Source organism: Eupeodes corollae, chromosome 1, assembly GCF_945859685.1.
Source record: "Eupeodes corollae chromosome 1, idEupCoro1.1, whole genome shotgun sequence".
NCBI classification, from domain to species: Eukaryota; Metazoa; Arthropoda; class Insecta; order Diptera; family Syrphidae; genus Eupeodes; species Eupeodes corollae.
The window spans coordinates 271,885,232-271,903,321 of NC_079147.1; the positions used below are offsets into that span (position 1 = coordinate 271,885,232).

Consider the following 18,090-nt stretch of genomic DNA (forward strand, 5'->3'; position numbering starts at 1 on the left):
AACCGTCAACCAGATTGACCACATTGCGATCGACGCACGGCACTTCTCCAGTATACAGGATATCCGAACTTTCCGAGTAGCCAACATTGACTCGGACCACAACCCCGTTGTAGCCAAGGTACGGCTACGGATATCCCTATCCAAGCCAAAACAAGGAAGTACTGTAAGAAGTTTCGACGTTAGACGGCTACAATCGCAAGAGACTACCATGTCCTTTTTCGATTGAGTCTCTAGTAACCTATGCTGCCTGCATCATGCATTGAAAACCAGTGGCAACATTGCCTTGCAGCCATCAGAGATGCCGCCTCTGAAGTGCTAGGTTTCACACGGCCACAACGGCGAAACCACTGGTTTGACGACGAATGTCAGCAAGCGAACGCAGCGAAACAAGAGGCATACAAAACGGCGCTGCACAAAAGGACTATATCCTCTCTGAAGAGGAGAGAGGAACACCGGCTTCTTAGATGGCAAAAAAGAGAGCACGAGAAGCACGCGATCGAGGAGATAGAGGAATTTCACAACAGGAATGAGGTTCGTAAATTTTACCAAAAGGTAAAAGGCCTCGAACCGAAGCCTGTAAGGACGATCAAGTGAACATCATAGTGGAACCGTAGTCTATGTTGAGTTGAGAATATGGAAAGACCACTTCTCCAAATTATATAACGGCGATGACGAACCGATTTTCACTGTAAGAAAGATACAGCCACTCAACCTCGGCGACTAAGATCAACAATTCCACCTACCCGCCCTTGACGAAGTGAAGAAAGCTAAACTTAAGCCAAACAAAGCGGTTGGAGCTGAAGGCATCGCTGCCGAACTATTCAAAGCAGCAGGCGATGACTTGGTAGGGAGCATGCACCAACTCATCTGCAAAATATAGTCAGAAGAAAGCATGCCCGATGAGTGGAATCTCAGCAAAGTGTGCCCGATACATAAGAAAGAACACCCTCTAAACTGCGCCAACTACAGAGGCATCAGTCTCCTTAACATTGCGTATAAGATCCTCTCTGCCGTATTATGTGAACGTTTGAAGCCATTCGTCAACAACCCGATTGGACCTTATCAGTGTGGTTTCAGACTAGGAAAGTCCACTATCGACCAAATATTCACACTACGGCAGATCTTGGAAAAAACCCAGGAGCTTTAAATCGACACCCACCATCTCTTTATCCATTTTAAAGCCGTGTATGACAGCATCCATAGGGAAGAGCTCTACAGAGCAATGTCTAGTTTTGGCATCCCTGTCAAACTTATCCGTTTGTGCAGAATGACGATAGAAAATGCACCCTGCTCTATCCAGGTCAGAAAAGATCTCACCGATGCACTTGATGTCAAAAAAAGTTTTTAGACAAGGCGACACACTGTCATGCGACTTCTTCAACATCGTTCTGGAAAGGATTGTGCAAAACTCAACTGTCAACACTAGAGGCACAATCTTCCAAAGGTCCATCCAATTATTCGGATACGCAGATGATATTGAAATAATTGGAAGATCAAAGCGTGATATCAGTGGAACGGTTTTGAGCATTGCGACGGAACCGAAGAAGATGGGTTTAGTGGTCAATGAGGGCAATAACACCAAGTATATGCTGTCATCAAAAAAGGACACTGAACAACAACGTCTTCTACAAAACGTCACCATGGACAGCTATATCTTTGAGGTAGTTACGGACTTTGTCTAGGCACCGCTATTAATACAGAAAACGACACCAGGGCTGAAATCAAACGAAGAATAACTCTTTCAAATCGCTGCTTCTTTGGACTTAGAAGGAAATTGAGAAGTAAAGTCCTCTCTCGAGCATGTAAAATAACCATCTATAAGGCACTCATCATCGCGGTTCTCATTTATGGCGCTGAGGCCTGGACCCTGTCAAAGAAAGATGAGAGCGTCTTAGGGTGCTTCGAGAGAAAAATTCTTCGTGTGATTTTTGGTCCCGTACGTATAAATGGAGAATGGAGGAGAAGATATAACGACGAACTGTACGGGCTGTACAGCGACACTGACCTAGTTAGCAGAATTAAAGTCCAACGGCTTAGATGGCTAGGTCATGTAGAGCGGATGGACATCAACGCTCCAACCCGGAAGGTCTTCGAATCCAATCCCGAGAGACGGCGCAGTAGAGGAAGACCGCGACTCAGGTGGCGCACCCAGGTGGTAGAGGACCTCAACCAACTTGGCGTGCGAAACTGGAGACAGCTAGCTAGGGACTGAACTGGCTGGAGACGAATGTTGAGGCCCAGGTCCGCCTCGGACTGTAGCGCTACCTTAAAGTAAGTAAGTAATCAACAGAGTCGGAGACAAAGCGGAACATTGTGGAATACCAATATTTTCTGTATTTCAGTATTGAAACAACCCAATGAAAATTACTAATTTAAAATGATTACATCTTTACAATAAGCCCAGTTTTTAGTTGTGATTTAACACAGTTAACTTAAATAGTCTGTTGCATATTTTCATTTAATCTATAGTGTTGTTTGACATAATTTGCTGATTAGCTTAGGTTTAAACTGAATCCAACACTGAAGAAGTGTGTCTTAAGTTATAAAACATCGTACCATGATAAACACTTCACATTTTACTTTTACGTATATGGAAACATAAATTACATTTATTGTCTATTAAGTGTTCAAATTATGATAAAGATTTGCTTACATTGGTATTTGATGATGCAACGTTGAAAGTAATTAAGAAAATAGCACCATAAAAGAAAAAAACGAGTAAGAGGAAGAAAATTATAAATAGTTGCAATTTGTTGGTCATGTAGAAAAAAGTTACAGCATTATGAGTGAATCGCTTTGAAAATAAGTACATTTGGTTTATTCAAATAGGGGGAATGCTAATACAAGGTCATTCATTTTTTGGTTTCGAAAGTAAAGCTTAATAAGATGCATAAAATGATGTATTTTACTATCGAAGAATATATTATTTCATTCAGGATAAACCCACGTTTAGCCTTGCTTAAAATTTTAACAAAATTATTCATACTCGTAATCGTAACAATGTGTGGAATTAATAATTTGAACTCAATATTTGCCTTTGTTCTCCTAATAATTGAGTCGAAAACCATTTCTTGCTAGTTTTTTTTTTGTTGGTTTTCGGGTTTTGTTAAAAAAGTTGTAAGTTGAATTTTTCTAAAAAATAAACTCAAAATTAACAATAAAATTTTGCATGTGATGAAATAGTTTGATTTCAAAATCTAGTTTTGTTAATAAGATTTTTAGCAGAAAAAAAATGTGTACCAATTTTCTTTTTATTTCTTATATAAACAAAAAAAATATTGTCTTTTTTTAAAAATTATAGAATACATGCTGGATTTTTATAAGAAATTTACTGAATTCTGAAAACAATATTTTCTAAAAGACTAAAATTTTTTTAATCGTTCGTATTATATTTGAGTCGAAAATCAATTTTTATCAAGTTTTAGTAAGTTTTTTTTTTAACGGATAATCCATTTTATGGTTTCAAAAGCATAGTGCTAGAATTCGACATTTGCCAATTTTGTTTTATTCAGTTCAAAGTCTGAACGGCTCTAAAGGTTGAGGTTATTAGAATTCTCTTGCAGCGTGATTTCGACAAGATTCAGCGATATTGCGACGACTGGAAACTGAAAATAAATGTTCAGAAGTCAGAGACCATTCTGTTCCGGACTCCGTTGGCTAGGGCCACGAGGGATACGTGTAAGAATTGGCGCAAGATAGTCATCGTTGCTCTTCACGGGCAGCCATTAGCGAGCAAAAGTGTAGTGAAGTACCTCGGTATCTGGTTAGATCAGTATTTATATTTCGACAGACATATAAATGCTGCTCTGACCAGGGCCAGAGGAGCCTTCGCACTGACGAAACGGCTGTTTTTTAGCAGGCGGCTTGACCCCAGAGTGAAGGTAATTTGCTACATGGCCCTCATACGACCAATGATCGTTTATGGTTGTCCTGTGTGGTTCAACGTTGTCCCTTTCCAGATGGAGAAGATTCGGGTGTTCGAGCAGCAGTGATTACGACGCTGTACCCGCTTATATCGAACAGCCGAATCTTCTTATGTGCATTACTATTCCAACGAGGTCCTATACAACGGGGCTCGAATCAACAGAATTGACAATTTCGTGATAAAACTCGTTAGAGGTCACATTGCAAGAGCTATGTCTTCGACCAACAATTTAATTTTCGGGGCGTTCTATCCGACCGACGAGTATTTTAAAAGTGCACGCTTGAGCGGCTTTATTCCACCAGAGGCATTCCTCTTTTTAGACAAATGCGGTCTGATACAGGATAGATTGGCAGTTCCGTTAATCTACCACGTCAGACGAAGAACCGTGGATAGGCGACTCCCGTACAATCGGGACGTCATGGCACAAGGTGGAGCGGAGCTCCTTCGGTTCAGTAGGGCTGTGTACGAACAGGACCGAACTGATAGGGTGAAGCAGGAGAACCAGTTTTGGTGGCTTCAATCGGCACTTGATAGTGGGTAGTCGGGATGGGGTCTAAGCCATACATACTTGTTTTATAGTTTTAGGGTTTAGTTTTAAGTAGAATAGGCATGGTGGCACAAAAAAAAATAAAAAAAAAAACAATAAAAAAAAACAAAAAAAAAATAAAAATAAAAAAAAATAAAAAAAAGAAAAAATGGAATAAATAAAAAAAAGACAACAAAATATGAAAAACAAAAATGTAAGATAGGTAGATTTGCTGCTGTGGTTGTTCTAGTTTTAAGTAGTTTATAGGTAGAATAGGTAGTTTAAGTTAGTTTTGTGTTTTATTTAAGGACCTTATTTTAAGTAGTTTGTAAGTAAAAATAAATAAAAAAGGTTATTGATATTAGTTTTTTTTTCAAAATTTTCTAATAAAAACAAAACAAATAAAATTTAAATTGAAGTAAAATAGATCTTAAGGCCGAAAAGCATTAGTAATTAGTGTTATAGTTTAGCTTAGAGTGTCCGTATGGGACCATTAAGTTAGTTGTAAGTTATGGATAATTAGGCTAGTTTTATGAATTTTTGTCTAGCTTTAAGATAGGTTTAAGAATGAATTAATAAAATGAATTAAAAAAAAAAAAGTTCAAAGTCTGACATTTACGAAAATGGATCGCTTAACTATCACACAAAGCGTGCAAATTGTTAAAACTTACTACAAAAATGGCGATTCTGCCACAGCCACAGACACATATCGTGCTTTAAGAGGAGATTATGGTTTTCATAATCGTCTAACTACACAAGCAATTGGCAAAATTGTGAAGAAATTTGAAGGGAATAGATGAATTACAGATATTGTAAGGTCTGTGCATCATCGTTTCGCTTGTACCACTGAAAATATCGCTGCTGTTAGTGAAAGTATTGTTGAAGACTCGAATGTGTCGGTTCCTCGTTATTCTCAGGAATTATGACTGTCTTACGGCACATTATGGCGTATTTTGCATTTGGTTCTACACATCCATATAAAGTCCATCTCACACAACAACTGAAGTCAGCTGACCATTCACAACGTCGTAGATACACGTCAAATAGGTGCTTGTACAACAAGCGATGGACGGCGATTTTTCGAAAACAATTTACTTCAGCGACGAAGTACATTTCTCACTCGGTGAGTGTGTTAAAAACTAAATTTACGTATTTGTGGTTTTGAGAATCCTCAAGTAATTGAAGAGCGGCCATTACATCCACAAAAAGTCACTGTTTGCTGCTCTCTTTGCTCCGGAGGTATGAAAACGACAGTCACTGTCAATTCGGAGCCTTATGGTCATATGATAACCGACTTTTTTTGCCTGCCTTTGAAGAATACGACTTCAACAATAGGGTGCCAAATGCCACACAACTTGAGCGAATATGGGTTTATTGCAAGATTCATTTTCTGGTCGCACAATTTCTCATCGTGGCGTTATCAACTGTCCACGAAGATCAAGTGATTTGGCACCGCTGGACTTTTTTTTTGAGGCTATATGAAAGACCATGTGATAAACCTTTAAGTCTTGAGCACATAAAAACCCATATTAGTCAAATTATGGCTGAGATACCGCCCCATATGTGTCAAAAAGTGGTAAAAAAAAAACAAATATCATAAAATAAAATATTTTATTAGTGTTTTATTTACGTTTACTTTTGAAACCGCAAAATAGAAAACCCTGTATAATTCATATTATTGTTTTTCATGTTCACTTATTTCGTTGGAACCACATTTTATCCAAGTTATGATCTTCAATGTTAATCCAAGAAAGAGTACTCGTAAGGTGCGACACGTTCAATTGCTTCGAATGCCGAAAATCGATGAATACGGACCATCAGTAACTAAGCGCATAATGATGATAGCTTCCACTTTTTATTCAGAGTTTTTATGATAGTGGCTTAGTAATAAAGACCATAATGAACTTTAAATGCTAACAAAGTGGCTACACTTGAATCACCACTTATGTAATAAATTTTCATAATTTTAACGGGCTGATCGAATTGTTAATCTGTCATCGGACAGGTTCAGACAACATAAGGAATTAAAAGTAAAGCAAGTCTCTAGTATATGATTGTTCAGCTGCTAAAAAATTGCCTTCCAATTAAGTCAACTTTATTGGAAAGTTGACTGGAAAGTTGTAGTACCCGTGGCATGATGGTTAGTGCGTTGGACTGTCATGCAAGGGGTCTTGGGTTCAATCCCTGCCTGTGCCACCTTAATTTAAAAAAAAAAAAAATAATTTTCTCGGGTACTGCCTCTTGCGAGGAATTGACAAATCCTTCAAGAGTAATTCTTGTCATGAAAAAGTGCTTTCTCAAAACTAGCCGTTCAGACTCGGCATAAAATTGTAGGTCCCTTCCATTCCTGACAACAGTACTCGCACACAGGAATGGTTGAGAGTTGTAAGTCCCTAGGCCCTGGTTCACAACGGACTGTTGCGCCACCCCATTTGATTTGATTTTTGACTGGAAAGTTAGTCAAAAATAATCTTCTTAACTATCAAGTCAATGGGCAGGTTCAGACAACATTAGGGACTTCATTTGCAGTCAACTGCGTTCTCTGAACGTACATTTTTACCAAGGCAACTAATTAGTTTTTCAACTGCCATAATCTTCAAACTTGGAACTTTACTTCACTAACCTCTACCTTCAGTTAATCGTACAAAACTATCAAAAACATTATTGTCTACAAAACACTCCTCAGGCAAGTTACAAATCTATCACGATTTGTGTTTTGTATTTGTATTGTAGAGAAATATTACTTATTTCTTTTCCAATTTGACAAGGAACCCTTTTACATAAAAGATTAAATGAAATTGTGCAGAAAATAAATAATTCATGGAGTAATAAAGTTCAGCTTTCAGTTGAATTAAAACACATCATCAATTGTCATTGTGACATAAGTTCACTTGACTTGATAGTTGGGGAGATTTTTCTTGACTAGCTTTCCAGTCAACTTTCCAATAAAGTTGCCTTAATTGGAAAGCAATTTTTTGCCAGCTTGCCAATCAGATAATAGAAACTTGCCTTACTTTCAAGTCCCTTATGTCGTCTGAACCTGCCCAATTATACTTATATATGTCAAAATGACAGGTAATTATAATTTTTCATTCAATTGAAAGTTGAACGTTATTACTCTGTGATTAATTTATTTTGTGCAAAATTCTATTTGATGTTTTATGTAAAACGGTTCCTTGTAAAATTGGAAAAGGAATAAGTAACATTTATTTTAAATACAAAATACAAGTCAAGATGGGCTTGTAGCTTGGCTTAGGAGTGTTTTGTAGACAATTATGTTGCAATTGCTCGATCAATTCAAGGAGGAGATAAGTGAAGTTAAGTTCCGAGTTTAAAAACTAACTAATTGCTTTGGTTAAAATGTACGTTCAAAGAATGTAGTTGATTTAAAATAAAGTCCCTTATATTCTCTGAACTTGCCCATTGTAAATAAAAAACAGTCCATTAATATTATGACATTTAGATTGACAGCTGAGTTTAACAGTTGTTAAATGGCAGCGCTACCAACATGAAACAACGAAAAGAGAGTCCCAATATACAAATTGAGTAGATTTGACAAGTTATCGTTAAACAACAAATATATCAGTAAATGATAATTCCTTTCTGGTGTCTTGGATTTCATTTTATTTATTTATATTATAGGACTGTTACTTACAACATGACATGTAAGTGTTAATGTGTGTGTTTAAGATTCTGTTTAAAAAAAATGTGATAATTCGTTCACGGCCTTGGTAAATTGTCAAGAGCAGCGATAGCTATCTAATTTTGTTAGGTCTATTTTCGTTTGAAAAGTTGATTTAATCTCAAAAACGTATTTTGATTTAAAATATCTCGTACCTTCATAGAATTCTAAATTAACATAATTTTAAAAATGAAAAAAACAACATAAGATTCGTAAAGATATGAATTTCACTATTTCAATTCCAAAGTCGATAAGGGCTCTTATGGAAAAAATACAGTTAGTTATAAAGTTCGTAGACGCTATTGTCTTTTATTTGATTGTTCTGATAAAATATTCTATTGATAAAAGACCTATGACGCAATTCACTTGTTGAAAATTGCAGGAAATACCATTAGTTTTGTTAAACTCTTTAAAAAAATACACCCTCACTGCACAGCAACTCATTTAATACCAATTTCGAACAAATTTCCAAACCACAAACCCATGGCCGCATGTATACGATATCTCTAGACTTTAGAGTTTCGTTGTATGTTTGACATCATTTGCTATAAAAATAAGTCATTGATGGCCTAGACAAAAGTTTTTCCCATAATGATTCATACAAAATTTATAGAAATTGTTTACATTAAGCGGAACTGTTCAACAAAGGGCAATTACTTTGAAGCTGCAACTGATAATACAACGTCTCTCATCAATTAAGATTGCTCCTGCAACTGCGACACTTTGTTTATACAAAGAAATAAAGTAATTTTTAGTTCTTGATAAATAACAACTGTTTCATAAAAAAAACAGAAACAATAAAATCTTAAATTAACTTCTTGAAGTACATATTTTAAAATTAGCACAGAGTACTTTACTTTTATATAAAAAGCAATAGAACTTCAAATTATCAAACAAAACCGCATAAGACCTTCAATATTACACTGGAAAACATGCGTTGTAAATTATATTATGTGCATTAATATATCAGTTGGTTGTTCTAATTTTATAAAATAAAATATTAGCTTGTTAAGTTGTGGTAAGAAACAACCATAAATAATGTCAATAATATAAAGAAAGACTCAAATTGCTACAAAATTGTGTTTTGTTATTAAAAGTTTAAATATGTTTTAACTTTTGGGGAATTATTTATAATGAATAAGACATTAATTGATTGCTTGATATTAACATGCATAATGTTGATTAATAAAACAGGTGCTATTTTTTTGAAGTATTGACATAAAATCAAGATGATAAAGTACAGCAGATAATATAGATTGTTGATATAAAAATAATTCAAATTTTGATAACAACAAAAGTAGGATTTCAAATATTATTATTCGATAAGCTTTAAACTTCGAAATTGGAAAAGTTATAAAATATAGGTATTTTTATATATATTATAGAGAGTAACGAATTAGAATATTGATTTAACTGTGTTTTATATATTCAATTACACTGTTCGGCAAAATTACGTTTTCTTGCAGTTGCACAAACAACACAGTACTTTTGAAAAGGTTTAAGATGTTCTCAATTCAAATTTTGCCTTTAAATTTTTTTTATCACATCACGTTTGTAGAATCTACCTACCTATGCTAAAAACAACAAAAAACAGAGGTTTTTGAGCTTAAGTTAAAACTAAGTCTAAAAAAAGCCTTTAAGTATCTGGAAATTCTCATTAGTTTTGAGTCTTTATTTGAATCTATATATAGCTTTGGAAAAAAAAACTCGTATTTGATACTTTAATAGATTTGGAAAATACGTTTTGGACTTAATTTTTAGTGCTGATTTCAAATCCAAACTCTTATTTTAACTATTTGCTCATGTTTTTAAAATACCCCTTTTCAACATTATTTGTATAATTTTTTTAATTTCAAAAACCTGATTTAATTGAATTGTTTAGGCAACAGATTCGTTACAAAAGCAAATCTTACTTTCAAACCGTTTTTTTTTTTAGTTGAAAACCAGTTTAGCAAAAATGGTTTCGCATTTCTTTAATATTTTTGTAAGACAAGAAAAACCTAATAACTTTTGGAGTTTTTTGGAATATTTTATAAAATAATACAAATATTTCAATTGAATATTAAAGAAAAGAATAATAGATTTTTAAAACCATTACAGATTTTATTGAAAAAAGCTATTTTATAAATTTAGATAGTTTTTAAAAAGCCTTAAATACGTGATTTTTCAAATTTAAAAAAATGATATTTCAAAAATCCGCTGTGATTCATTTATTTTAAAGTCAAATTTGAATTAAGGCCACCAAAACCCATTGGAAAAGTGCAATTTTAATACCAGTAAGAAAACTTTGCCGGCGAATGTAACTTAAAGCTTTCTCTGTTCATTGATGAAATTTGGAAAATGGTTTGTTGAGCTTAACCAAATAAAAATGAATCAAAAAGAAAAAAGTTACTCGTATATGAAAACTTTTAGGGAAATTGTGTTAATTTTGGATTATTTACTTCCCATAGGAAGTTATTGTAATGGGTCCGATTTGTCAAATTGAAAATTTTGACATTTCTCGACGTTTCAAGGTCCCTAGAGTCGAAATAAAAGATTTTTAGAAAGATGTCTGTGCGTGCGTGTGTACGTACGTTTGTACGTCCGTACGTTCGCGACGTTTTTATCATCCTCCATAGCTCAAGAACCAGAAGAGATATCTACTTCAAATAAATTTTGTTATACAGATAATAAGACAGAAAGATGCAGAAAGGGCTCTCAAGAAAATTGCGTGGTTGGTTTTTATAACATAGCAGTTTGAAAAAAAGGTGAAAACTTTGGTTTACCCTAAATATTTTACCAACCAAAAACGCTAGAGACTTGAATTAAGTTTTATATAATATATTGTAACGTAATATCAAACAAGTATATTTTTTGAAAAAAATCCATTAAACGGTTTTTTTTTATAAATCAAAAAAACTGAAAAAAATTTGTCACCTCCAAAATTCACCTCTAAAATATGATTTCATCTCCAATACAATTTTGTGGAACGGAGAATAATGTTTTTGACATCTCCTAAAATTTTGAGAAAAATCGAATTGACAGCTTTTTTTATAAAAAATAAAAAAAATAAAAATCTAAAAAAACATTACTCAAAGTTGGTAAAATTTGAATATCGGTTCAAATATCTTTCCAAAAACTTGAAATGTAGGATTCAAACTTATTTTTTCTTATAAGAAATATTGTTTTCAACATTCTGAAAAATGTTGAGAAAAATCGAATCGACAGTTTTTTTACAAAAAAAAAATAAAAACCTACAAAAAAATTAATAAAAGTTGGTAAAAATTGATTTTCGACTCAAATATCTTTTCAAAACTTTCCGATTTTGGCTTAAATTTACTTTTATCTTTCAAAAAATATTATTTACAACATTAAATGAAATTTTGAAAAAAAATCGAATCGACAGTTTTTTTACAAAAAATTAAAAACCGAAAAAAAATTTACAAAAGTTGGTAAAAAATGATTTTCGACTTAAATATCTTTTCAAAACTTTGAGATAATAGCTTCTTTCTATTTTTTACTTATAAAAAATATTGTTTTCAACATTAGGACAAATTTTGAAAAAAATCGAATTGACAGTTTTTTTTACAAAAAATAAAAACCTAAAAAAAATGTATAATAGTTGGTAAAAATTGATTTTCGACTCAAATATCTTTTTAAAAATTGTAGATATGTATTGGCTTTAAACTACTTGTATCTTTTAAAAAATATTGTTGTCAACCTTCAGTAAATTTTGGAAAAAAAATCGAATTGACAGTTTTTGTACAAAAAATTAAAAACCTAAACAAAATTTAACAAAAGTTTGTAAAAATTGATTTTCGACTTAAATATCTTTTCAAAACTTTGAAATATTGGCTTCAAACTTATTTTATTTCACAGAAAATATTGTTTTCGATATTCAGTAATTTTTAGATAAAAATCCAAGAGTCCGTTTTTTCATAAAAAATTAAATCTACAAAAAATTGATTCCAGTACATATAGACAAACTTTTAAGCAAGACAAATCGAAAGATGGGATGGGAAGTTATCAGTGTGGGTCGCATCCCATCCTCTTTTTTTGGTAGATAAGTAAAGGGTACATTTAAGACTGGGTCATGAAAAAAAATGATTTTACTGTTGAAATAACGTTTGTCGATATCATTAAAAACTGTTGGAACTAAACTTTCCTATCAATTTCGATTGCCAATGCTTTTTAAAGGTTTTTTCTATTACCAAAAAAGTATTAATAGGAAAATTAACTTCTTGAAGAAATCTGTTTTGGTTGATTTTTGAAAAATCCAATGTTAAAAATGAAAATATTTACTTTGACGTTAATTGTGAGGACTTCAATTTCCTTCAAAAATGTGTACAGAAACAAATTGTGAAATTCGATGATTTGTAAAATTTTGTATTTATAAGGAATATTTATAAGGAATCTTAAAAGAGTTTAAATTTGTTTCCGTTTATAATGTTAATTTTATACTGAAAAACTTAAGCATTAAGTATGTTCATATTTTTAAATGAAACTTCAAAATTCAAGCATTTCAAGCGCCACTTCAACATTTGTACATTAATATAATTGTATCGAGAAAAAAATATATTAAATATATAGAAGCATAATATTCTCAACAATGTTTATCTAACCAAGTTTTTGATAAAAAAAAATAAAATTAAATCTTCAGATTGCATAATTCGGCATTAAATATAATTCACTTGAAGGATTTTCTAGATTTCAATGTTAAATAATACCACAGTAAAACCCGCTTAGAAAATAAAGTTCAAGAGAAAACCCAAACCTCAAACATGTTAAGTCAATTTCAGTTTGCTTAAGTTTAAAGTGAAAAGCCCGGATACCTGAAAAATATTTTGTCAGTTTGTGTTGCAACTTGCCATCCTGTCTATCTGTCGATTTGTCTTGCATTAAAGTTTGTAGGTTTTCGTGTTGGGTTAAAAAAGTTGTTCGTTGAATTATTCTTAAAAATTTTTAAATTACCAAAAATACTTTTTATGTAAAGAAATAGTTTAGTTTGAAAACCTAGTTTTGTAAATAGATTTTTAGTCGAAAACAAATTTTTACCAATTCAGGTAGCATTTCTTAAATTTTTACAAATTTGATGAATGAAATTAATTTGAGAGATATCAAGAACCGAAAAAACGGGACGTTGGATTTTTATAAAAAAAACAATATTTTCTGTGAATTAAAAAAAGTTTGAAGATAATATTTTAAGTTTTTGAAAAGTTATTTGAGTCGAAAATAAATTTGTAACAAGTTTTAGCATTGTTTTTTTTTTTTTTTTTGGTTTTTATTGTTTGTAAGAAAACTATGAGTTAGATTTTTCTCAAAATTTTACTGAATATTGACAACAATATTGTTTAATAGATAAGAGTAGTTTAAAGCTAATATCTCAAGGTTTTGAAAAGATATTTGAGTCGAAATTAAATTTTTAACAACTTTGAGTAATGTTTGTTTAGGTTTTTATTTTTTATAAAAAAAACTGTCAGATGTTAAAAACGTTATTTTTCTTTGCAAACAATTGTTTTGGAAATACAATTATTTTGTATTCGTAAAATTTTAGAGGTGACAAATTTTTTTAGTTTTTTTCATTTAAAAAAAGGGTTAATTGTTTTTTTTATTTTCAAAAAATATACTTGTTTGGTATCACGTTACAATATATAATTAAAAATTTAATTCAAGTCTCTAGCGTTTTTGGTTCATGAGATATTTAGGGTTAACCAAAATGTTCACATTTTTTATGAACTGCTTTGGTAAAAACCAACCACACAATTTTCTTGAGAGCCCTTTCTGCAGCTTTCTGCCTTATTATATGTATAACAAAATCTATTTGAAGTCGATATCTCTTCTGGTTCTTGAGCTATCGACGACGAAAAAAACGTCGCGAATGTTTGGACGTACGAAAAACACGCACAGACATCTTTCTAAAAATCTTTTATTTCTACTCTAGGGACCTTGAAATGTCGAGAAATGTCAAAATTTTCAATTGGACAAATCGGAACCATTACAAAAAATATCCAATGGGAAGTTTATATTCATAACAATATTTTGTGGAACAAAAATAAGTTGAAGTGAATATCTTTTTCTTTTCTCCTAATACTTGAGTCGACAATTACTTCTTAACAATTTTTTCTTGTTTTTGTAGGTTTTTATATTTCGTTACTTGAATTTTTCTAAACAAAAAAATTATAATTTGCAACAATATTTAAAAAAATGAAATAGTTAGATTTTAAGATCTATTTTTGTTAGCAAGATTTTTAATCGAAATCCAATTTTTACCAATTTCAATGGCATTTCTTAAAAGTTTTTATTCCTTTTCTAACCAAATACAGATTGGAACTTTAATTTTTATAAAAAATTGCGTGCTATTTTTTATAGATTGAAATTTTTATGAAAAAAAACTGAATGTTGGATTTTTAATCAAATTTTACTGAATGTCGAACAAAATATTTTCTATAAGATGAAATTGGTTTGAAGCCAATGTTTTTAATTTTTAAAAAAATATTTGAGTCAAAAATAAATTTTTAACCAACTTTTAATAATAAGTGGTTTTTTTTTTGGTATTCCATTATATAGTACAGTGAGAAATTGCCAACAAAACGATTTGCAGTAGCCAGATTTTTTTATTTAATTATTGGTACAACTGATAGAAGATCTGTCAGAATAATAATAAAAAAACACACAAATAGAAGAAAGTTTTCTGGAAATCAAATGTTAAAATTAACTTAGGAAAAAAATCTAACTAAAACTAATAATTTTTAAGAAGAAATGGTAAGAAACCATCTGGAAATTGAGATCCTATAAAAAAAGTCCATTTAACAATTGCTTCAAGGAGGGGGTTTGTTCGAAGACTTCTACATTAACATGTGGTGTTGCAGCGAGCTTAAAGATCGCCTCAATTCTTTATATACCTGAATCGAGTTGAAATGAGCTTGATTCGCCTCGATTCCCATCGGAGATCCGATTCAAGTCAAAATTTGAGAAGACTTATCTGTGTGGAGGAGTTGGTTTACTTGCTTGTTTGCGTACAAAAAATATAGTTTTGTTTTAATCAATTTACAAAAAAAGGACATGGAGCAGGTAGCATATTCTTATATGGTGCTGAACAAATTTTTCATTATTGAACACGAATCAAACTATCTCACTTGCACTTCACACATCAAAAACATCCAAACACCATTTGCATTTTAGAAAGTGCTGTCATACTTAATCATTTTTAAATCTTCTTGTGCGGTGGAAACACCAAAAACATTTATTCAATCTAACTGAGAAAAACCTTTGGTGGAAAAATAGCAAAACTTAATTATCTTTTCCATTGTTTTCTCTTCTAAATAAGCCCAGTTAGTCCATTTTTATTAACAAAACTAAATAATATCAACAGTAAGAGATTTTTTTCCCCATGGAAAACACATGATTCCAAATGCACAACTACTCAACGGACACAGCCATCGAGATACAAATGCAATATCAATCCTACCAACATTTGAAAACGAAATCACATAAGATCCATTGGAGACTCGTATAAATGTCAAAAACCCATCCATAGTAAGATTCTACTCTAACTTTTATCGTTGTTATTCATACTGTGGATATTGTTTTTGTTATTCGTGTAAAATCCTTCTACACTATGGATAGATTTTCCAACAAAACACGGGTAATGTTGTTTTTAGACCAATTCGATTTTTCTCCAAATTTTACAGGATGTAAGAACGTTATTCTTCGTTGCATTACATTATTTTGTGGATAAAATCTTGTTTTGTTTGTAAAATATTCGAAGTGACAATTATTTTTTAATTTGTAAAAAAAACATTATTTGTTTTCTTTTTTTAAATTGTATTAGTTCGGTATCACGTCACAATATTTAATATCAAATTTAATTCAAATGTCTAGCGTTCTTGGTTTAAATTGCTATGGTAAAAACTACAGTCGAACTTCCAAAACTCGAACTTCCTTGAGTCGAATTTCTCTATAACTCAAAATTTTACTAAGAACTTTGAGTTTTCAACCTTATTTTTATGAATTTTGCCCTCCATAATTCGAATTTCTAGAAGTCGAATGTCTCTATAAATCGAATTTTTTATGTTCTGTTTGATGTCAAATAGTCTCTTTAACTCGAACTTTTTATCCAATTGGGGCAATCCCATTTTATTCAACGTCTTTTTCGAAATTAACTAAGGATACTATAATTATTTTAGAAGTTTGATCAGTAGAAACATTCTAAATAATTTGCTCTTATTTGGGAAACCCCCTTTTGTTCCTAGTTTTGTTTATGTTTTTTAATTGGAAAAGCAGCAACTCGAATTTTTTTTCTTTCATTTTGAGAGTTCGACTTATGGAATTTACACTGTACTCAAGTTTTTTGATAGTCTTTATAATAAAATTTAGTTGAATTCGGTCTCTTTACTGTTTCTTGAGATATTGACGGAGAAAAAAGCTTCCCGAACGTACTGACGTACGAACGTACGTACACAAGCACACACAGACCTTGAAATGTCGAAAAATGTCAATAAACTCTTTAAATTGAAACAAAAAATTGCTGAAAGTTTTCATTTCTACTTTATTTATCACTTTCACAACATTTTCATCACAAATATGGCATTTGTTCCGGCAACTCCATAAAATAAATTCACTTGCTTGTAGCTTTCAGTTAATAGAATTTTGAAATCTACTAAATATTCTTTTCCTCTTATCAAGGCTTCTTTTAAGTGACTTTTTTCAAAGTTCAAGTTTAAGTTCAAAACGCGCATAAGCGAAACAAAGACGATGACATTTTGCAGTTTCTCTTAAATGGGTTTTACTGTATATTGCCTTGAGTACCTATGACATGTAGAAATATACTCGTAAGTAATATGAAGGTGTTATATATTTTTTTCCTTCAATTTGCAATCTCTTTACCACTTCAAATTTATGTTATCTTGAATGAATTTTTGTATTAAATAAAACCTTACGAAGAATATTAATATTAAAACTTTATCAATATCACTTAAAGCAGTTGGAATTCAGTTCATTATTTTCTGTTGAGGCTCATAATATAGACAATTTCAGAATTAATATTTAAGTGGTTAATATTAAATAAAAGGAGCAATAAACCCAAAGAGCTATACAATTTTATGACAGAAGCTCATGCATACTTTTCGATGATACTCAACACTTCCAATACTTCTGTAGATTATTTATTTAAACGAATTGTTCAAAATATAGTAATTTTCTGAGCTTCAAAAAATTCAAATGAATTGTTCAAAGTTTTTGTTTATCAATTGGATTTTAAAATTATCAGCATAAACAAGAACTTTCCAAGGAGAAAAAAGGAATAATTCTTAAATAGGCTTGAGAATTTTCTTTAACTTATAGTTAAATATTTAAAGTTAAAAGTCCTCAGTTTATTTAGATCTACTGTAAATTGAAATGAATAAATAATTAATTGTTGTTAAATTGACACATAAAGAACTTCTTTTTTTTTTCAAGAGCATACCTTGCCATTTTCTTTTTGTTGTGTTGAAGAAATGTACTTTATATCAAAACTTTGTAAGCCGACAATAGTTTTATTAAAAAAACACGTTTTCATAAATCAGTTTCTTTCTTGTTTTATAACTTTTTATTTATGTTTTTTTTTTTAATTTGTTGCAAAGAAAGACAACATCAAACGATAACAAAACGCACGATTATTTGTTACATCAGCAATAAATATATAAATTTCACATTTCACTTTGCCCCCCGATCAAATTATTTACTTTTTTCTTCCCTTTCCGAGGTTTTGATATTTTTCTTTTTTTTTCTTATGCTAAAATGCGTTTTCCCGAAAGACAAGAACACAAAATACACAAAAATAAAAAATATTAGATACAAATATGAAAAGAAAGTAAACAATTGAAGAAACTAAAAACTGCCGCACTTGTTGCCAGCACAAGTCCAAATGTGCAATTCAAGTCTCAATATTCGCACCTTGGGTGCCAATCGAACCACGATAAAATTATTGTTGTCAGCATA

General features: G+C 31.5%; 1 protein-coding gene across 2 annotated transcripts in view; it reads right to left on the reverse strand.

Moving 5' to 3' along the window:
- The window catches only part of LOC129938556 (unconventional myosin IC), a 116,707-nt gene that overhangs the window by 10,493 nt on the left and 88,124 nt on the right, over positions 1–18,090 (reverse strand). The window contains exon 1 of one of the 2 annotated variants that reach the window (XM_056046187.1): positions 17,576–17,994. The exons of the other annotated variant lie outside the window; for it this stretch is intronic. Within the exon in view, the coding sequence (XP_055902162.1) occupies positions 17,576–17,583 (8 nt within the window). The 5' untranslated portion in view covers positions 17,584–17,994. Of the gene's footprint in view, positions 1–17,575; positions 17,995–18,090 lie in introns of those variants that run through there. 2 annotated transcript variants of the gene reach the window in all.